This window comes from Natrix helvetica (genome assembly GCF_964273705.1).
Source record: "Natrix helvetica genome assembly, chromosome: 1".
NCBI lineage: Eukaryota > Metazoa > Chordata > Lepidosauria > Squamata > Natricidae > Natrix > Natrix helvetica.
This window is the reverse complement of record NC_138548.1, coordinates 88,541,386-88,564,893: the sequence shown is the minus strand read 5'-3', so window position 1 is coordinate 88,564,893 and position 23,508 is coordinate 88,541,386. Positions and strand designations below refer to the sequence as shown.

The 23,508-nt window shown below is 37.3% G+C and overlaps 1 protein-coding gene across 2 annotated transcripts in view; it reads left to right on the top strand.

Annotated features, from left to right (window-relative positions):
• The window catches only part of PDHX (pyruvate dehydrogenase complex component X), a 47,003-nt gene extending 37,708 nt beyond the window's left edge, over nt 1–9,295 (top strand). For both annotated transcript variants that reach the window (XM_081941139.1, XM_081941140.1), the window contains exons 10-11: nt 4,980–5,044; nt 8,871–9,295. In XM_081941139.1, coding sequence (XP_081797265.1) covers nt 4,980–5,044; nt 8,871–9,135 — 330 coding nt within the window. In that variant the 3' untranslated portion in view covers nt 9,136–9,295. The remainder of the gene's footprint in view (nt 1–4,979; nt 5,045–8,870) is intronic.
• Nucleotides 9,296–23,508: the final 14,213 nt, after the last annotated feature.

Sequence of the window (23,508 nt, the reverse complement as noted above, 5' to 3'; positions counted from 1 at the left end):
CTTCTTGCTACAATTGCAAAGGAGGATTGCTGAGTTGATTCTTTTAAACTACTTTATGGAAACTTTGGACGTTGCTTTCTGATCTCCTGTGAAGGCGGAGCCAAGATGGCCAACTTCCTCCTTCTTCTTGTACTTATGAATGAATTTCCCTTTTGAAAGAATTTCTGGCTTTGTACTATATCACACCCTAGAGATCTCCAGGAGCCTCTTCTCGCACGTATCTCCCTTGGATTTGGAACATTGATTTATATCACCTGGCTTGGAGCTGTATAGAGACCTATGCTCTCCTCTGGACTTGCTTGTCTTGTGACTTCTCCCGGTTGTGTCTTTCCACAGACGCCATTTCTTTGTGCAGACATAGCTATCTCTGAACCTAATATGGGTCCTAAAAAATTACTGCCTGGTAAGCCGTCTTCGGCCCCAACATCATCTACGTCCAGCCCGATTACCCAAAAGACACCATTGGCTTCATTTTTACAACCTAAAGCTCAAAAGAACTATCAGTTGAGCAAATGTTTCAAACTCTCTTAAAGGGACAGGACGAATTGAAAAAACAACTGGCAGACTTAAATGATCAGCTCAGAGAAACGCAACAACAAACAACACAAAATAAACAGAGAATAGGGGTGCTGGAGGAGGGCGCGACTGGGCTGAGGGAAGAGGTTAAGGTAATCCAGAAGGGGAATGTAGAATTTGAAAACCATATGATAAAGGTGGAATTTGAGAGAACATCTTTTTTTCTTAGATTCCAAAACTTTCCAGAAACAGAGAATGAAGATCTCAAGGAGATTATGACCACAATTTTAGCAAAATATATTAAAAGAGACAAACAACAGCTATGGTGGGATATTGATTTGATCTATAGGATTAATTCAGCATACGCTAGAACACACAACGTGCCAAGGGAAGTACATGTTAAATTTCTTAGAAAGACCACAAGAGATGAGGTCTTAGGAGCTCAAAGGGTGGGACCACTAAAATATAAAGACAAAGAAATAACCATTCTTAAACAGATTCCAAAGAAAGTAAGAGATAAGAGGAAGAAATACTCCTCTTTAGCAAAGAAATTATATAACAATGGAATCTGGTTTAAATAGTTGTTGCCAGAAGGAATGCTAATTTTCTGGGAGGGCAGTAGAATTAGAATTAACACAGTTGCGGAGGCCTTTATTAAAAAAATAGTGCCCTCCTAGATCAAACGGGACAGTACACAAGATGTGAAGGAGGGAGGGGCCGCGGCTCTGCCAGCAGACAGGGGGGAGGACGCAACACTTAGAAGACTCGGATCACAAAAATGAGTTGAAACATTTTTGCAATTGTTGTTATAATGTAACTCTCGGAAGTGATACAAAAGATGATTCGATATATTGATGATTGAATGTAAAAACAAAAAGCTGCCAATGTTTATTCAAATTTTGATGTTTTTTCTTTTCTTTTTGGTTAAAGTTGTGAGATTCAGGGGGATTTCTACCTCCCGCATGATGTAGCTGTCAAAAATTTGTAAAAAACCAATAAAAAATTTACAATAAAAAAAAAGACTTCCAGTGTTGGGGCATTCACAACTTCTGGAGGCAAGCTGTTCCACTGATTAATTTTTCTAACTGTCAGGAAATTTCTCCTCAGTTCTAAGTTGCTTCTCTCCTTGATTAGTTGCCACCCATTGCTTCTTGTTCTATCCTCATATGCCTTGGAGAATAGTTTGACTCCCTCTTCTTTGTGGCAACCCCTGAGATATTGGAATACTGCTATCATGTCTCCCCTAGTCCTTCTTTTCATTAAACTAGACATATCCAGTTCCTGCAACCGTTCTTCATATGTTTTAGTCTCCAGTCCCCTAATCATCTTTGTTGCTCTTCTCTGCACTCTTTATAGAGTCTCCACATCTTTTCTACATCGGGGCGACCAAAACTGAATGCAATATTCTAAGTGTGGCCTTACCAAGGCATTATAAAGTGGTATTAACACTTCATGTGATCTTGATTCTATCCCTCTGTTTATGTAGCCTAGAACTGTGTTGGCTTTTTTGGCAGCTGCTGCACGCTGCTGGCTCATATTTAAATGGTTGTCCACTAGGACTCCAAGATTCCTCTCACAGTTATTACCATTCAGCAAGGTACCACCTATACTGTGCCTGTGCATTTCGTTTTTCTTGCCTAAATGTAGAACCTTACTCTTTTCACCATTGAATTTCATTTTATTAGATAGTGCCCAATGTTCAAGTTTGTCAAGATTCTTCTGTATCTTAAGCCTATCTTCTGGAGTGTTGGCTATTGCTGCCAGCTTGGTGTCATTGCAAATTTGATGAGTTTCCCATTTATTCCGTCATCCAAATCATTGATGAAGAATACTGGGCCTAAAACAGAGCCTTGGGGTATTCCACTGCATACTTCCCTCCATGTAGATGCAGTTCCATTGAGGACTACATGTTGAGTGCTCTTGGTCAGCTAGTTATGAATCCATCTGGTGGTGATGGTGTCTAACCAGTAGTGGGTTGCAGGCAGTACGCCCTGGTACAGGCTTACCGGAGCCTGCCCGGAGCACCAGGTACTGTTCCAGTACGGTGCTCCGGAGGGCCGGGCCGCCCACCTGAGCTCCTTACTTGTCCTTTAAGCCTTCAGCACTTCCAGGGATGCGCATGGCGCGTTTAGCGCCTGAGTGATGCTCCGCTGAGCAGCTGGAGCATCGCGGAGGCTTGCGGAGGCGTCGCAGGCAGGTATGACACATGTGCGCGCCCCGTGCATGTCCATGTGGGCAACGCCTGGCCCGTTCCAACCGTACCAGTTGGAACGGGATCCAGAACTCACTACTGTGTCTAACCTCATTCTTCTACTTTATCTAGTAGTAGGTTATCAAATGCCTTACTGAAGTCCAAGTAAACTATATCAACGGCATTCCTCTGGTCCACTAATTTTGTCACTTTGTCACAGAATGCAATAAGATTAGTCGGGCATGATCTGAGAATGAGAATCTAAACCTCATGGCTCCATAAATCACCTGCCTCCTTCCTAACTTCTGAATAGCTTTCAGGGAAGGGTTTGTGATGAGATCAATATATGTCATGGTGCCTTTGCAGAAACTGCAAAGAGAGATTTAGTCTACTTCCCACATAGATCTTCAAAGCAAAATATATTTGTTTTATCAAATTTTAAAATGCTCTTCCAAGAAAACTAGATCATTATATAATTTGTGATAAGAGTACAATTTTGTATTGGATGTAAGGTGTATTAAATAAATTGCTTGTGTCCATTCCAGTTGCTTGTGCCTACTCCAGTTGATTAGCACTCTCTTCAAATACAAATACATTGCTTTGCTACTTCAGGAACCACATTTTAAGAAATTCAGTTTCCCATTAATTCACATACACAGCTCATGTATTTTGGAAAAAAATATTCAAGAAATCAATCACATAATCGATCGAGTCCTTTTACTTTAATTGATATTTAAAAACAGTTATAAAATGCATAATTGTTTTGTTCTCTCTGTCTATTATGTTGTCTATTATCTATTATCAACTATGTCTATTATCAACTATGTTGATATTGGAACAGATATGTAAAAGAGCATTTGGATAAATATATGGGTCACAATAATGCCTATATCACAAACATTTGGATCAGTGTTTCTTAAAGTGTGGCCCTAGGATCCCTGGGGGGGGGGGTCTCCTGAGACCCATCCAGAGGTCCACAAATACTTTTTTTTAATTTTATTTATGCATTTTTAAACATACATAAATGTACTGTCTGGGTCAATTTAGTTATACATAATAATAGGAATAATAATAATAATGTTTAATTGTACATAGTGGTATTCTTCCAACTTATAATTTCTACTTCTATTATATAATCATTGGTAAAACAAATCCCATGTTGAAAAATATTATGTATCCTCTTTATCCTTTATCTTGAATGTTAACCTACCCATTTCCACACTATCTAATATTTTTTAAATTATATTTTCATCTCTAGGAGTTTCCTTATTTTTCCAGAGTTGTGCAAATACTATTCTCGCTGCCATCAAAACATCTAGTATTAAATATATGTTCCCTTTGTCATATTTTTTCTGATAATATACCTAACAAAAATATTTCTGGCTTATAGGTCCACAAATTAAAAACTATTTGCCAGCCTTTGTTGAAAACTACTACAATATTAAAATTCCATCAAACAATAGTAAGAAGTTGTACTGCAACTAATATAGTAAAAATTTTAATATAGCAAACAATGATGAATATAACTCATACAAACAAAAGCTCTTAGCAGCCCTCCATACTGTGGGAAAGTGTCCTGAGAGAAAAAAAGTTCAAGAAATACTTACCTAGATAATTTTTAATTGCCATTTATTTGAATCTTTAAAATATCTCCTATAACTATCCTATTTTAAGCATTCAGAGGGTAGTTCTATTGTTTAATTCTGAAGTATCTAAATATGGTATATACAATTACAACACGTCATGATTTTTCATGAGTTTTATTGCCTCCTGGGAGAAATAAATTAGCACTGAATTATTCTCACCTGTCTGTTCTGAATCCTGCTGCAAGGCTTACATTTTTCTATGACATTTGCTATGATTTCTGTTGACATTTGGTGGGATTTCCTGTTAATATAAAAATGTTAATTTATAGTTATAGCAAAATAATTGCTTTTCAATTTTTAGATTCTATAAACAAGACAATGATGGATTGTGGATAACCACATATGCTCTCCATAAGGCAACATATGTGGAATTTTAAAAAGCAATTTAAGAAATCTCCATGAGATTTCTCCATATCTCTGCTTTACTTACAGTTTTTCCACATATGAAACCCCTTCCCTGGAGATCCAAATATATGAGTTCTTCTAACTACAGATTGTAGCAACTGTCTGAATCTATCAGAATTTTCTCATAAAATTAGCAACCCAATCAAATGTGCATAAAAGCATGTACTTTTTGAAAGTTGTGATTATTTAAAATAATTTATATTTGGATCTTGCGTCCTTAGGCTTTAGCAAAGAAAGCAAGAGATGGGAAGTTACTTCCCGAAGAATACCAAGGAGGATCTTTGAGGTAATTTAAATACATTTCGGAACAGAATGCTGCCGGCGGGGTGGAGTGTGGGTCAATGGTGAAGATGTTTGAGATAACCTTTGTAAATCTCTTAAATCTATGTTTTATAATCCCACCTCCATTATAAGATCTGTGAACAGAACAATGAATGGGGGTTACTTATCTATAAATAAGTACTGCTATAGTCTCTTCTGTTTTTCCTGCTGTATTTTGAGGCTGCTGTCGAGTTGTTTTTTGGATTTAATTCTGTAGCCTTTCAGTGGATATTCAGCAACTTTAATAATGCTCTATCTAGGTGTATTATAAAATAATAATCTGCTATTTTATAAAATTTGGAATCTGTTACTGTATTTGGAGTTATTAGGATTGTTACATTCATGAAAATGATTCACTGATAGTAAGCAAGCAAGTCAAAACACTTTTAAGGCTGACCCTAAAAAGAGGCCAAAAAACTTGGCATTTTCATTTATCAGTTCCATGAATCTGAAATAACACTATGTTGAACTAGTATAACTTGGAGGAATGACATTTATGCTAGATCACTGAATTGGAAACCGGTTAGCTTCAAGCTGGAGATATTTTGAGTAAATGTAATGAATTTAATTAACCCTTAATTCTCCAAAGCCCTGTACAGGTGAAACTCAAAGAATTGGAATATCGTGCAAAAGTTCATTTACTTCAGTAATGCAACTTAAAAGGTAAAACTAATATATGAGATAAGACACATTACATGCAAAGCAAGATAGTTCAAGCCGTGATTTGTCATAATTGTGATGATTATGGCGTACAGCTCATGAAAACCCCAAATCCACCATCTCAGAAAATTAGAATATTACATGCAATCAATAAAACAAGGATTGTACATAGAACAATATCAGACCTCTGAAAAGTATAAGCATGCATATGTACTCAGTACTTGGTTTGGGCCCCTTTTGCAGCAATTACTGCCGCAATGCGGCGTGGCATGGAAGCTATCAGCCTGTGGCACTGCTGAGGTGTTATGGAAGACCAGGATGCTTCAATAGAGGCCTTCAGCTCTTCTGCATTGTTCGGTCTAATGTCTCTCATCTTTCTCTTGGCAATGCCCATAGATTCTCTGTGGGGTTCAGGTCAGGCGAGTTTGCTGGCCAATCAAGCACAGTAATCCCACGGTCATTGAACCAGGTTTTGGTGCTTTTGGCAGTGTGGGCAGCTGGAAAATGAAGTCAGCATCCCCATAAAGCTCGTCTATGGAAGGAAAGCATGAAATGCTCCAAAATCTCCTGGTAGACGGCTGTGTTGACCCTGGTGTTAATGAAGCACAGTGGTCCAATGTCCTGTTGCTCAGTGGTCCAAAGTCCTCTTTTCTGATGAGAGCAACTTTTGCATCTCATTTGGAAACCAAGGACCCAGAGTATGGAGGAAGAATGGAGAGGCCAATCAAGCACAGTAATCACAGTAATTGAACCAGGTTTTGGTGCTTTTGGCAAAAGTTTCTCTTTTATTGATTGCATGTAATATTCTAATTTTCTGAGATGGTGGATTTGGGGTTTTCATGAGCTGTACGCTATAATCATCACAATTATGACAAATCATGGTTGAACTATCTTGCTTTGCATGTAATGAGTCTTATCTCATATATTAGTTTCACCTTTTAAGTTGCTTTACTGAAATAAATGAACTTTTGCATGATATTCTAATTCTTTGAGTTTCACCTGTATAGTACATATAGTTGAAGTGGTCAAGGGAAATATTTCTACATATCTTATATTGCAAAAATGGAAAACCACATCCAGCCCACACTTTTATTACCTCTCATGCTTGGTTGGTTTCTTGAAAATGAGATCTTAAGGAGAACAGACATCTCCCTTCCCCCGTTGCCCATCAACAGTTATTTTCTTGAATAAGATAGTAGCTGCAAACTTTCAAGTGACCAGCAGTAACAGAAAGAACTGCCTATAGAGGTACAAGGAATGTAACAAAACTGGAGAAACTCCTTTTGTCAGCATCAACCATCATCTTACCTTTCCTAAAGAGATAAACTCTGTTGGGCTATTCTTAAAATGAAACATGGTGTGTTTGACAGTTTTCTTCCCTTTAGAAAGGAAGGCAGCCTTTTCTAATGGCATCTGATTCCTTTTCCAAACTGACTCAAAATGGGAAATTAGTGTGAGTGAAGTGTTAGGAAAAAAGTTCCTCCAAAGGAGATCTTCTGCACATATGGACTTTTGGGGGAATGGAATGCTGGTTTTGTTTCATATGTTCATATTCTCTAAATCTTGATATGCAAGAATATTTGGAAAAATGTCAAAAAAAGTAACAGTATTTTTATTAGCATTGCCATGTTCAGTTTATAGAAGAGAAGATGGACCTTACTTGGTATGGGGAAAATCATAAAACAGATTTGCAGAATGCTTATATATAAACAATGAAACATATTTCATTGGTTCACTATATTTTAGTGCCAATACCATTTTATCAGACTTCCTAGTATTGATTCTGCTGCAATGGAACAAGCACGGCTGCTTCCAGACACCTTGAAATCCTCCTGATGGATATTTTTCGTCACCTCATTATGCACCAATTTTGTAAAACCACAATATAGCATTGTAAACAAAACTATTTTTTGCTCAACCTGCAAAGAAACAGTATAAAACAGTATTAAACTCTCATGTCAGAGTTTAAATCAGATGCATTCAAAGTAACATACAATTTTATATGAGTTCAATATAATATCCAATATTGGTGAGCTGTACATTTCAAAATCTTCAAACGATTGTGTGGGAGATTATTGCTTTCTTCGCATTCTGGTATGAATATTTTGTGTTGAGTCATTTGATCAGTAGTTCCCATTCTACTAGGTGGAAGCATGTTTAGGGTTCAGGCATAGTTAACTTCATAACATCTATTTCCTAGAAGATATGCTTCTGAGTGTTTGCCATTATCCCTTCAGGGAGCTTTCTACCACCGCGGCTTATCTAAGCTACAGTCACTATTTTGTTCTCTGAGAAAGACTGTGTTTTTATGTGGCCCTGGGATATTGTTGAAAAAAATATGTTGTTTTCTGTTTATGTCTGGCCATTTGCCATGTTTTCATTAAAATAATCTAAAACTCAGCAGGGCTCTATCATATTATCTATCGCCAGGTTGCTTAGGTATTCACATTTATTTCTACTTAAGCCTTCTATGTTTAGTTGCAAAATATGGATCCAGTGTCCCATATATTTTTCAGTGAGTCTTTAAAAGAACAGTTGTAATCTAATTGCTGCTTCCATAGTTTTGGACCATGAGGGATGCAATATCCAGTTAGGTCACTGTGTATATAGACTTTTAGCCGCTCTGTTGAGACAGAATGTTGCCAGGGTGAGCCGTTGTGCAGGTAGTCTACACTTCATACCCCTGGTATGATCTCAGCCACACTAGAAGCAGTTAGATGGTTATCTTCCTTTGATATCAAATTATAACATCTATCCCATTGCAATTCTATGGCTTCATATTATGGTGATCTTCGTAGGGTTTTATGTTAATTTAATATTTTGTCTCCTATAGTGTATTGTCCACATTCTATAGATGCCATACACTAAATAAATAAAATGTAACAGCTATGCTAATGATTCAATAGCCGTGTTTCATCACATGGAATTTGAACCAGTTGTTACCTCCCAGTACCCCTAGTCTCATGTTGATGAAGAATGAGACAATTTGACTGTCCTGTTGAAAACCAAATTCAAAATCAAGACTTAACCATCACAACATATTTATTTCTACCTACCTGTACTAAACAGTTTCGGAATTATTTTTCCAGAGTGTCTTATTTTTCTATTTCTTGTCATTTTTCCAACAAAAGCATCTCAGATCTTGGAAAGTTCGGTATCAACAGTTTCATTGGTCTGGTAATGCCTCCTCAAGCCTGCATCTTAGCGGTGGGAGGATCTCGGACAGAACTCACTGTTGTAGAGGATGAAGATGGGAATGAGAAGCTTCAACAACATCAGCTCCTAACGATAACCCTGTCAAGTGATGGCCGAGTGATAGATGATGAACTAGCTTCTAAATTTTTAGACACACTCAAGGCAAACTTGGAGAATCCAGGGCGTCTTGCTTTGTATTAAAAGATCAAGATTTCTTCCTGTGTTTGGCAAAATATTTAAACTGAATTCCGAAAGAAGATAAAAGGCAACAAGACACAGAAGCTAGGAAAATATGTATAGTGTGACATGGACAACTTAAACTGCTTATTTATTTAAATAAACTTTAAAAGATGTTTAATGATTTCTATCTCTTGGCTTTTATGTTGAAGTACTGTTATACATGTTACATCTACAAAACTGGTTCAGAGTAATTTTAGAGTGTGTTCTAATATACCCTTTTTCCCTGAAAAATAAGACCTCCCCAGATGATAAGCTCAATCGGATTTGAGCAAGTGCACTAAAATAAGCCTCCCCAAAAATATTGCAACACAGCAGCAGCGATGAGGTGACCATACTCGCCGCTTCCTGCACCTCAAAAATAATAAGACCTCTCCGAAAATAAGGCCAAGTGCTTATTTCAGGGGTAAAAAGACCCTGTCTTATTTTCAGGGAAACACTTTAAATGGGTATTGCCTATATACTCTGTAAAACTCTGGAGTAATATTGAATAGATGTATAAAAAATACTAAAAGGAAAGAAGACCATCTTTCCTTCAAGCTAAACTTTTATCTTGGCTGAATACAAACCATCTTTTAGGTCTAACCAAATTGAGATGGCTAAACGTAATTGATCTGAGTCAACAGTGTTGCTGTTTAATTTTTAAAAAGCAGTTAGAATAGGATTCAGCTATAGGAATCTGACTATATGAAGAATTATCTGCATACAATAAATACAGGGACTAATAATGATAAATATTATGAGTTATGAGAAGAAAATACAGAGTGCCAAAATTCAATTAACAACAATGTTATTCATTAATCTTAAAGTACATTCTACATTCTATTCCTGTTGAACATGTTTTCTACTTACAGTTCTTGTTAATATGTATTGTTGTGAGTTTTGAAAACAATGGTTTCAGAATAAAATTCGGACTTAATTATTTGCACTGGAACTGGTGGCATTGGTTTTCCTCGTGGCAGTGCTTCAAGCCATAACTTTGGGACTTCATATAAATAAAGCTTGTCCAAATTTCATGGACCCATTCTTCTTATCTCTGTGTATAACTTTCAGGCTAACAGGATTGCTGCTGCTTGTATGTAAATCTGAATCTATTTGTATGTTTTCAAATGCAAAAGTAATCAATTTTAAGAGTTCAAATTATTTAGCATACATAATACTTAATCCATCTTTCAACTGTATTTGAGCATTTAAATATAAGTTATTGTTATTATATTTTGTTTGATTACACAGAATTAAATTTTAGGTAGGCAGTTCAATATGGAAAATACTTTTCCTATCCAAATATAACTTGTCAGAATGTTCACTGTGTTAATATTTCAAAAGATGTATTTATTCTTGATATTCAAGGCACTGCATATGGAATTCAAAATTTAATTAAACTATGACTTAACCTTCATCCCATCCTCAACACATTGACTTTTATGGGATTCTCTTCTGGATAAGTATATACAAGATTGCTTTGCTATCCACAACTGCCAGGTTTACTGAAACAATTTCCTCATAAATCTTTTCAGTGAATAGCCATGAGAGTTTTTTAGCTTTATAATTACATAGTTACTAATGAAATACAATATGTCCTTGCATATTTGCTGCTAAATTTAAACATTCAAGCTCTAATTGAAGTAGCTTCATCTTGGCTATCTAACTACATTGAGATAATATAGTACATTCTGCCTTAAAACTCTACTCTTGTTAAAATTCATCTTGGCAAGATTTCTGATTCATGGTAGAATAAAAGAAAGTTCACATTACAATAGTTTTTGGGGGGGCTTAATTAGTTGGCACTCTATAGTTACCACCAGGAGTATCAGTGCTGATAGCAAAATTTCATTTAGTATAGTTATGGTTCGAAAACAGGCTTCCTGTTTGGGAGAAAAATGATCAAGCTTAAAATAATAACTGTTTAGTAAAGTAATTTTGCTTTGCCTCAGTTAAACGTTTTCAATGTTTTAAAGTGATCTTTTTAACATTTAATTTTAATAGGTTATCCTCTTTTTATTGTTTGAAAAAGACTTTCTGTGTCCTAGTTCCATAACAACTGGGCCTATTCAAAATTCTTTGTGACCTAGGCAAATCCTTTGAATAATCAAGTTAAAACTCTCCTCACTAGTTGGTACAGTTTATAGCCTCAGGCTGTACAGATTTGTCCTGACTGTAAAGCTAACAAGCTACTTTTAGAAATATAATTTATTGTACATTTATAGACATTTGTATACATATCTTCTCTTTACTAGCCCATTTATAGTAATGTTGGGAATTTCAGATATATCTCTGGGATCTATCTTTTTACATGAAACTATTGCCTGGTTTATAAAGGGAACCTAAGATATAGTGTGGTTACATTGAAAGCATTATTAAAACTAGGCGCATGGGCAAGATTGTAAGCAAGTGAGAGAGGCAATTGGATCTTTGTCAAGAATCATCAGGACACTGGGGACTTCTCCTTTGGATTATTTGGACTAATGGCTAGTACAGTTGAGCAGCCATCAAAAGAACAATGAAGGATACTGGAATTTTGTAAGCCTTTTTCTTTTTTTTTCAGTGCTGTTGTAACTTTGGTGACTAAATGAACTCTTTAGTTGAGCACTACCTATATTTCTATTGAGAAACAGATTTTTTTTAATCTATCTAAGCATTCTACTATGAGTGGGTTGGTGGGTAGGAAGGAAATAATTAAAACACATTGCCTGCCATTTTATTGTATATTTTTGATATTTTATTTGGCTCCACATTATGATTTGTCATCCAGTCCTTCCATGATTTATTTTTTGGTATGTGGGATAAAACTACATACCTTACAATTATTAGCCAATTTGGTTTGTGTGTGCTTGTGCATATGTGTGTATATACCACATAAATTAGTCCTTGCTGCTATCGTAAATTGCATGTACCAGATATCCTCAAATACACAAGAGGCTGGAAGGTATTGGGGGGTAATTATTTGGCTTGCATGACAGGAAAAATCCCCTTGCAAGTAAAATGGATGAACTGAAAATGGTGCTGTCTTGCCATTTCAATTCCTGTTACTATAAACATTACTATAAACTTCTAGGGAAGTTTTCTACAGTTGATCGGCCATAAAAATTACAAATAAAAATATGAACTTCAAAAGAAAAGTTATTTGCTTTTGGTTCCCTTTCTGCTACACTTTCTGTCATTCATGGACCACCTTGTCTATACGGGCATTTTCCTGAAACCTCCTTATGAGCATAGCAATAGCATTTAGACTTATATACTGCTTCACAGTGCTTTACAGCCCTCTCTAAGCATATTTCCCCCAACAATCTGGGTTCTCATTTTCCTGACCTCGGAAGGAGGGAAGTCAACCTTGAACCTGGTGAAATTTGAACTGCCAAATTGCAGGCAGCCAGCAGTCAGCAGAAGTAGCCTGCAGTACTGGACTCTTAACCACTGTGCCACTGTAGCTCTTATTATTAATACTCTTCTCGTATACTTCATATTCATGGTCTCTGGCTTCAGGGCAATTGGTTTGTTTTCCTTTTATTCTTGGATCCTGTTTAATCAGACAGTAGTTTCTTCATACTTCCATTATCATTCATTTTCGGTAGAGGATGAATCAGTACAGTCATTATTGTGTCTGCTTCCAGTCATGGACTCATCTAGTTTTCTAGACTCTGTTGCTAGTCATTCACTGTTTATTTTACCAAGAGCTTACAAAACAGTGCTGGGATTTCTCTCTTATCTTCCTGCTCTTGGGAAAAAAATGATAAGAGTGCCTATTGTGTCAATGATTTAAAACTCTCTCAGAACCTTATTGCAGTTAAAACATTTCTCATTTCTGCTGCCTGTTGCGTCACTCTGTTTTGAGTAGAATTTAACACAGAGTAATGTCTAGTTACTTTTTAAAACTGAGAAATGGTCTTTTCTGTGTAATTAAATATGCTTCACAGGTACAAGAAAAGAGATGTTTGAAAATAGCCGATCAACTGTAGAAAACTTCCTTAGAAATACTGTGCAGCATCAAGATCAAGCGAAATTATCCTTGTCCACTATTATATGTTAATCAGACCACCTAGAAACTGGGCACCATATTTTAAGAAGAACATAGACAAATGAGAAGCAAGTCCCAGAAGACCAAGATCATAATGGACCTGGAAGGTACAACTTAGGAGAATTGGTTAATATTATTGAAGATGTTTAGCTTGGAAAAGAAGATGGTGGGGAAGCATATTAATTGTTTCCAAGAATCTAAAGGGCTGATTTATCTGTTTCCTGGGTGAACAGGAGGAAGAAGAACAAGAAAATTATTTTACATGGATGTGCACTGAAACTTATTGTTAGTAAGAAACACAGATTTTCTATGATAACCCTCAACAATGAACTCACGAGATGACCTTACTTGGTGATACCACAGTTGAGTTTTCAGAGTGAACTATTATCTCATAGTCTCAAGCTTCAGATATTTCTTTAATATTCCATATAATTCCATATAATATTACAGTTAAAAAATACAAAAAGTTGTCTATGCATAAAATAACCTATAATTGTCATAATCAGTACACAATATCATTTGGGAACTGTTTCCTGATTGTTGCCTTCAAGCAAAGTCTCTCAAGTTACGTAAGTATAAGGAGAAGTGGAAGAGAGCCCACCAAAGATGCGTGCAAAAGTTTGTATGTGTATATATAGGAGAGCTGTGCAGAAATCAGCCTGGGCATGTATGTAACACCTGTAGGGAGCTCTTTGGAACAGCTGTAGCAACTCATGTGCAATCCTGGGAAAAATTGATTTTCTTTGAGCTGTTTCCAAGAGGTGCCATTTGCATATCACCATGGCCTTCCAATCTGGATCTTGCCCACAAGGCTCTATTACCATTTTATTAACAAGACGCTGTCTATGTCAAGGGTGGGAATGGGAATGTTATGGCTGGAAGTAGTGGTGCAGCTGCTTGGATGAACTGACATGAGTTTGCTCACACTGAGCTGGCTTCCCTGGTAGAAGAAGGCTGTGGAGCAAGAGCAATGATCTCATTTGGAAGGTGCCCAGTGGGAAAAATAAAGTCAGAACGTTATCTTCCATTGCAGCTTCATAATAAGCTTGAGCTGCAAGTATGAGCTGGCATTATGTTGAGACCAAGCAACAAGTTTGATTGGTCAGACTTACTCAAAAAAATTGGCATCCAGTCACTTCAAGAGGGTAGGGGGTAGCCTCAGCATGACAAGAACTAATTATTTAAATAAGGCCCCTCCCCCAATTAACAAGCATTTCCCTGCCCCTCTACCACATCCATGTAGCACAGCCCTAATGTATGCCTGGTCTTTCACTGCAATATGTTATGCTTTGGTTTTAGTAATGGAGGGATTAACCCCATTCCTTTGAAAATGGAATCTCTTCATTTCAGTCTAAAAAAACATGGATTTTTTTTAAAAAAATAAACGTAGAATGGTTTATACAAGAAAACATGATGGTAAGGTGGAAGGCTCCTGAGCTAGCTTTTATTTTAAATGGGTTGTTGATCATATTTTTAAATGATTTCTATATTTTAAAAATGTCCTTGCATTTCTTAAGAGTATGAGGAATAAGAATAGAAAAAGAATAGGGCTGAACTATTTGTATTTCATTTTAATGATTTGCAAGCAACATAATCCATATGAAACCAGTAAAATGAAGTTCCTTTCCTGGAGTCTGAAGTTGTGTCTTTCAAATTCATTCAAGAATTTATCATTCTGTTCTGCCTGTTTTGCCCAGACTTAAATAGCAATTAACAATGTGATTGTTTGTGTTAACTAGGGAATTTTTCTACATAATTGCTGCATTATTTCAGGAAGGCCAGAAAGTTTTGATGCAACCAGGTAATCATAAATTCCTACATGTCAGCTTAATTTACAGTATACATTTACTGTAACCTTGAAAAATGGTTATGAGTTGCAGGAATATTTGCAGTTCCAACAATATATCAATAGAAATTGTATTACTGAATAACAGAAAGTCTTCTGAGAAAAACAGAAATGAAAGAAGATACATTTTAAATTTGACAGTCTAATTTTTGAATGTTCCATATTCTTCTTAATCGTGCCAAATTCTAGGATATGGTGCTCATGAGCAAACATATTGCCTATATTTTATTCCCATCTTGGTGATTGCAACAGCTATTCAGAAAAAGCATCGTGTGATTGCAACTAATAAATAAGATAATTAGCCCAGTATCTCTTAGACTCTCAGAGAGAAAAGCACCTCAGCAATACAATTACTTTAGGGTACCATTTTAAATGATTGTTGTGCTTCATTAAAATGCCTGCTACTTAAGCCTTTGCCCAATTTTGCAAACTGTCAAATTCCCATATTTTTTAAAAAGAAAGACGTTCATTTGCTATTGTTATTAGATTAAACTTTATATACAATCAAAGACCGAAATATGTATGGCAGTGCCAGTGCAAAATCTGAACAACAGTAAAACCCTGATAATATACTGAGGAATAAGGTGTTAATTTTGCTTGACAGACAGCAGTGATCTGAATGTTGTGATCTGACTAGAAATGTCCTTTTCCTTTGAGCTAAGAGAAAAAGAATATTTTGAGTGTCTAAAAATAAGAGTAGTGAAGGCTGGGAGGTTATATATTGTAATATGAAGACCAAAGATATATAAAGATTTTAGACAACAAACAGGACCAGATTTTCCATTGTTAAGCAAGACGGTTGTTGAGTGAGTTTCATTCAATTTTATCACCTTTTTTGCCAGTATGCTCTGCATGATACTATGTTCCTTTAGAAGCTCCATCTATATTTATTCATTTTTTGATTCAATGGGCACTTTGTAAATGTGGAAACAAACTTTTAAAGCTCAATAATCAAACGAGGGCACATAACAGCAATTGACAGAAATGCTCCAAATAAACTATCTTTATTATAAAGCCATACTTCGCATCTTCCAAATAACTTTCATTACTTTAAACTCTCAGAAGGTTGCTAAATTCCAAGGTGCATATAATAATAAGCATCAAAAGAAAAAAGCCAAATAAATCCTCAGGCATCAGGAGATTTCAACATAGCGCTATCTTCAATAGATCTGAATTTCATAAATTAATTTTATGGTGATTTAGATTAGTATGGCTTGCAATCTTTCAGATTAGATTCTAAAAAGGTGCTTTGAAACTCTTTTAGCGTGGAACTGGGTATGTCTAGTTTAATGAAAAGAAGGACTAGGGGAGACATGATAGCAGTGTTCCAATATCTCAGAGGTTGCCACAAAGAAGAGGGAGTCAAACTATTCTCCAAGGCATCTGAGGATGGAACAAGAAGGAATGGGTGGAAACTAATCAAGGAGAGAAGCAACTTAGAACTGAGGAGAAATTTCCTGACAGAATAATTAATCAGTGAAACAGCTTGCCTCCAGAAGTTGTGAATGCCCCAACACTGGAAGGCTTTAAGAAGATGTTGGATAGCCATTTTGTCAGGCCTGTAGTTATGTTTCTTTTAGGATCTTTGGCCTGCCACACTTTCTTATAATTTCTTATGCTGTTTCATTAGTGTAGTAGTTGGGAGGGGGGAATAGAAAGGAGTATGATTGTGGAATGTATTGTTGTCATTCTTTTCTAGAAGCTCAAGGTCATCTTTTGTCTCTGCACCTCGACACCTGACCTGAAGCAGAGGGGTGTAGATGCCAGTGTGGAAGATGATGATTGGAACATGTGATGGATTATGGGTGTGGGGATAAGATCATGAACTTTCAACTGGGTGGAATTCCAGGAAGAGAATCAGAGTTGGAATTCCACAGAAGTGCCAACATGCCTGTATGATTAAATTGGAACTTTAAGGATGATTCTGCCTTGGTCTCTGATTGATTTCATGCATGGTATTTGGAACGCTGACACATTTGTCTGAAATGGTATAAGGTTTCCTGCCTAGGCAGGGGGTTGGACTAGAAGACCTCCAAGGTCCCTTCCAACTCTGCTATTGTATTTGTATGTAGCACCTGATTGCAATTCTTCAAAGCAGCCGTGTCATTTCCAGGAATCATGTAGCAACAAAAGAACGGAGATGTACAATTCTGAAAAAAAGATGCAGCCGCATTAAAGATTTGCAGAGAGGTGCTATGTTCATGCTCCGGTATGCTGTACAGGATCTGTCTTAATTATGTCCTCAGCATGCTGCAAGCCTATTGATTAAGTAACAATTGCAGAACTATTAACTGACAAAATAGAACTAGACCAGCAGAGGGCAATCTGAGCAACTAAATTATTATTTTGTGGATTTGTTTTCCCTTTGACTATTTCAATGCAACCTTGATCTTTGCTTCCTATTGAATAGATTTTTCTGGGTAGGGATTTTAGATATATATTTCAAATATTCATATTTGGTTACTGGACGCATGCCATCAAAAACAGTATTAATAAACACCTTTTTCTAGGGTATTTGAATAATAACTCCCTAAAACATATCCTTTCTATATAACTATATCTGCATTCTTGAAATCGCAATCAAGCCTCTTTCAAGATAAACTGTTGGCTTAATGAGACCTTTATGTTGGGTTCTTAGCAAAACATATGGAGGCATTGTGGCATTGCCTCCCCCCCCCCCCCAATATCCCAGTCAAGCCTTAGTTTCCCATCTATGGTCAAGTTATCCTTAACCTGGAAACCACTTGAGATCAGCCAAGATGGGCTAGATACTGCCAACTCCTGACACAATACTTCAATAAAAAATTAAGTCTCCATTGAGTCAAGCTCAGTTCTCTATGACTTCATTAGCATATCCATGTAGTTTTTCTTGGCAAGGCTACAGAGATAGTATGCAATTGCCTTGTTCTGAGTGTGCCTCTCACTTCACAGTCTAACAGTGATTGCCTAAAGCTCCTAACTAGTCTTGATGTTGCTGAGTTTCCAAGCAAAACAAAAAGCTCTTCCCTACAGTCTGTTAAAAGATCATCGACCAGACCTTGAGCCGAAATAAAATATATCAGTATAAAATGTGAGGCCTCCAGGGCTGCCAGTTTTCTACCCTGCTGTTTTGCCACACTAAGTAGAGGCAGAAGATTTGTGGAAACAAAAACAACAGATGCACACATAAAAGAGCTTGTTAAGGAAAGCATGGCAAAAGTACAACTTGAAATGAAAAAGTATAATACAGAGAGGAATTATCCACAAACAATAAAGCAAGACATACCTGCCTTTATAAAGGCAGATAAATACAGAATATCACATCACTTCAGTAGCTGTGAACCCTGTCAAAGGCAGCCCCAGGTATTCCCCAGATTGTTCTAGGTCATGTACAGTATCTTTCCTGGGTGTGTCTACACTAGGGGTGGGTTCTGGCAGGCACTACTGCCGCTTTGCTCATCTGCGCACCGTGCATGCATGGGTTGTGCAATAAACATTCTGCGCATGCACAGAAGCAAAAACCAAGATGGTGGTGACATAGGCACCACCCAGAAAACCAATTTGGGGGCATGGCAGGCCTGGGTTGCTGCCGGTTCCAGTGACCCAAACCACTACCAGTTCAGCCGAACCAGTCCGAACCGGTAGGAACCCACCTCTGGTCTACACTGAAGTTCATCTCTTAGGAGTAATTTAAAGAACATCAGTAATCATTTCTGGTATTCTGAGAAATTATCTTCCCAATCCTTGTGATACATGCTGTGGAGAGATAAAGAAAACATGCCTGTCCACAACAATCTGACTACATCAAGTGACTCTGAGATCATGCTATCTGACATCCTGTTCTAAAATCAAAGGATGTAAGATTCCAATTAAACTATTAGTTACTGTCTGACACTAAAAAGGAAAATCCTGGCTCATTGGAAAATGTATTCCACTACATACTCGCTCTTCTTCCAAAATTCCACTACTATTCTACTACTATGAGCTATGGTGGCGCAGTGGTTAGAATGCAGTACTGCAGGCTACTTCTGCTGACTGCTGACTGACTGCAGTTCTGCAGTTCTTTTCTCGCTGGCTCAAGGTTGACTCAGTCTTCCACTCTTCCTAGGTCGATAAAATGAGGAGCCAGATTGTTGTGGGCAATAGGCTGACTCTGTAAACCACTTAGAGAGGGCTGTAAATCACTGTGAAGCGATACATACGTCTAAGTACTATTGCTACTACATGCGTGATGCTGACAATGGCATGATGCTCCGTTACTGTATGCGGCATGTGTTAAGTAAAGGAATTGATGTATTCTCCAATTTTGGTGCACAACCAGGGAGTTGCATCGAAATGCTACCTATCAGTCAGTGAAACAATCTGCTGATTAAATAACACTACCCCAGTAGTCAGACCAGAAATTGGTGTTATCCTAAGAATTATAATGTGGAAAGGGATTTACGGTAGTTAAGGAAAGGGATTGCTGGATTCCTCTGGCTTTTCCCCCTCTCCCACTGAAGATCAACTGCTGGCAGAAAAAGTGACCACCAATTCCTCTGTTTTATAGTGAGTGGAGCTGAGCTGTTTGATCAGTGGGTTCAGCTATCTGTTAAGCTGCCTGATCAATAAGGGGCAGAGTTGAAGGCCAATTCAGCTTCCTGATCAAGCAGCTTTTTGAAATAACATACCCCTAAACTAATACAGGTGGTTCCCTAGTGTATGATCACAATTGAGCCCCAAATTTCTGTTGCTAAGCGAGACAGTTGTTAAGTGAGTTTTGCCCCATTTTACGACCTTTCTTGCCACAGTTGTTAACTGAATCACTGCAGTTATTAAGTTAGTAACACGGTTAGGTGAATCTGGCATCCCTTTGCCAGCCCGTTGACTTTGCTTGTCGGAAGGATGTGAAAGATGATGGCATGATCCCAGGACACTGCAATGGTCATAAATATAAATTAGTTGCCAAGGCATCTTGAATTTTGATCAGGTGACTACGGGGACGCTGCAACAGTCATAAGTGTGAAAAATGGCAATAAGTCACTTTTTTTTATAATGCCGTTGTAACTTCAAACGGTCACTAAACAAATGGTTGTTGTTAGATCGGGTGAATGGGTGAAGCAGACTCAGGCTCTAGTGACAAACAACAGCTCTTTATTGGAATAACTGTGTACAATCCAGCACCGCTCCGTTTGACAGCTAGTCCTTTTATAGGGAGTTGTCAAACACCTCGGCCAATCGGCTTCAAGTATTTTCCTGCCGGATTGGAGGACCTTGGTGGAACCTACCATACTGGCTGTCAGTATGTAACAGTTGTAAGTAAAGGACTACCTGTATTCTAAAAAAACACCTTGGCTGCTGGGTTTCAACTACAGGGAAAGCATATGGAGTCAAAGCAGGGGCTGTTGTCATTCACTATGTTCCCAGCACATTCCTTCTCCCAACCTAGCAATCAGTTTGCAAGCTTTACCGAGTGGGAGAATGAAATAGATCCAAGAACTGACCAACACAGGGGAAGGGATTGTGATGTGTAACAGGAGAACTTTCTCCCACTTCTTCACCACACAGCACCTTCATAATGCCTGCCATTTCTTCATTCTGATGATGAAATCAATGTTCTTTAGAGGAGCTGATCCCACTTTCAAAGACATTGGCTTGGAAGTCTGGCAGGTATAAGAACGTTCTGTTGCCCAATATCAAATGATCTTTAACTGGGATATATTGACCCATAGTAATCATGAAAAACTATAGGAAGTCTATCAGACCTTCCTTCATACATTAAACCATCTTACTTTCATTACTTATTCCTAAGTGTTCTGAAAACTCACTATCTGCAGGAAGTACTTTTCCCAGTGTTGGTAAGATTAAATATTTGTACAAAAAGACCTTTATCTGGTGAATTGCTAATTCTCTTTAAGGAAATGATATCACTGAATAGCAATCTTAACTTTGCATGTAAGAAGAATATTGTGATTACTAAGCAAGGAGATCTGTCTGAGGTAGCTTTTCAATTGTTAAAAATTACCCCTACAAATAAATTGTGACTCAGAAAAATGAACTCTGTGATGTGCCCTTTTTTTTTTACATGGTTGACTAAAGATCACATCCCTTTTCCATCCCTTCTGATTCCACCCTGAGCTCTGATTCACTTTTTGCAATTTATTGTTAATGTACACTTCAAATCCATCTAATTGGTTGCGACTAACCAAGTTATTTTAATTGCATCGAAAGCAAGTACAGTCTCCTCTTTGGTGCACTTAATACTTATATTACCACAGTAAAAGAAAACTCTTAAGAGACAGAGACTACAGATATAAACTACTGAGAAGAAAGAAAGAAAAGTTATATTGTTGCGATAGATTTAAGAAATCTCGCAAGCAGCTTAAACAGATTTGGTCTTTCAATTACACTCTTTAGTGTATCAGGACAATTTAGTTGAATAGAGCGAAACTATTAAAGCAAGGGTGTCAAACTCACTGGGTCACAGTGGCATCACATGATGTAGTGTGACTTTCCCCCCTTCGCTAAACCGGGCATGGCCAGCATATGAAGCAACTGGCCCATGGACCGGGAGTTTGACAGCCTTGTGTTAAAGGAAAGAAAGAAGTGTGAAATATTGCAGTTTAGAAGGCAAATCAAACCTTGATTGCAAAGTGTCCTTAATACGTTGCTGTTATTTAGTTATTTTGATAACTAAAGCTAAGAAGAACACAAGCACGTAACGCACAACATCATACATAAATTATAATACTCAGCAAATGATTCAACATTGAGCAGGAAATAAGACAGAGAGATATGATGTCTCCTTGGTTATTTAATTCATGTATAGTTAAATGTATGAGAAATGTTTCTGGTAATACTAAAGGTGTGTTCATAGATATGCAGCAAATGTTGGACTGAATGATGCAAGCAAAGAAAATATACCTGGAAATTATGTTCTTGAAGGAGTGTCTGTCTCACATAACATTTGCCCAATCCCTTCTATCCTGTAGGGTTGGCATGCTCCAGGTTCCTTTGACTAAACTATATCATCTCTTAGGACTTCAGAAGTCTATCTTCTTTGTAGCAGTACCTACACTCTGGAACAAGATCCCTTCCTCAAAAATCTAAATGGCTCTTATTCTGCTGTTGATAAGAAATGCCATGAAGACTTGATCCTTCACCCAGACCTTTGATGAGAGAGACCAAGACCCCCTTGCTTCATTGCTCTTGCCATCTTTTAAGTTTTTAAAATTTTTATTGATGTTATTTTTTATTTTTGTTGTAAACCATCCAGAGAAATTGAAAGTTAGATGATATAGAAGTTTAATAAATTATTAATTGTCATTCTTATTATTCAAAGGTCAAGGTAGTTGAATCTAATGGAGAATGAAATAAATTATTGACTGTCATTGCAAGTTGGTATGGAGAGCCACAACGATGTCCTTGCAGAAATTAGAAGATGACAATTTAAAAAAATGCTTTAAGTCCAGGAACTAAGAAAATTGTAGGAAAACAAACTGCCCTGTCTTCCTAGGGAATAACAAGGAGGGAAAACACAAGCAGATTTTCCAAATGTTGTTACTATAGCTTAAACCAATAAAATAAAAGTATTCTTATTTTATCCTGCCCTTTTTAAATATATAACTGAAGGAGGTAAATATACCTAGTATTGGTGTCTTAACTAGACTAAATTGGCTCTTGGGTTCTAGCATTTTTGTCTCTTTCCTGACTTGGACCAGCTCAAATGGCTGTTAGTTATACATAAATGATGAAAACTAGAACAGGTAGATAAATTTGTGTACCTTAGTCAATTATTTACTAAGGATGAGAAAATAGATGAAGAAATATGTAAGATATATAGATAGTGCATGATCTATTACAAAGAATGGATGTTTATTGAAAGAAGTAAAAATGGCTATGTAAAAGTGTGGAAGGACGGATGATTTATAAGACTAGAAAGACACGGAAATATCACATAAACTAGCTGTAGCTATGTTCCTTTTCTTTCTTGTAATCAGAGGTAGTATTCAGCTGGTTCGGAACAGTTCACCCGAACCGGTAGCAGAAATTGCGGGTGGGTTGGCCCTCCCGCCCTGACTCTATGCTGTCCTATTTCAGCATGATTTTGAGACCTGGTGCATGCACGGAATGTGCACATGTGAGCACATGCGTGGAAGGTCAGGCGCATGCTTTGAAGAGGCATACATGCATGAAGAGTGCGTGTACACGGCAAACCGGTGATAACAAAACGTGAAACCCACTGCTGCTTGTAATTGTGTCTAGCTTGGTGTTTCTCATCTCTTCTTCGTGCTCTGCATAGCAATTCTTAGTCTGAAAGGAAATAACAGAATGAATACTATATTCTTGCCTGAGGAGGACTTCAACTACATCTACACCAGGTACAGACCCATTTTTATGGAAAAGAAAGTAGAGGAGCTGCAGGCACATTGGGTCACAGTGAGACTCATTAGGGGAGACAAAACATTTCTGGATATAGCAGAAGAATTTCTCTAAAAGGGTCAGGAAGGAAGAGACC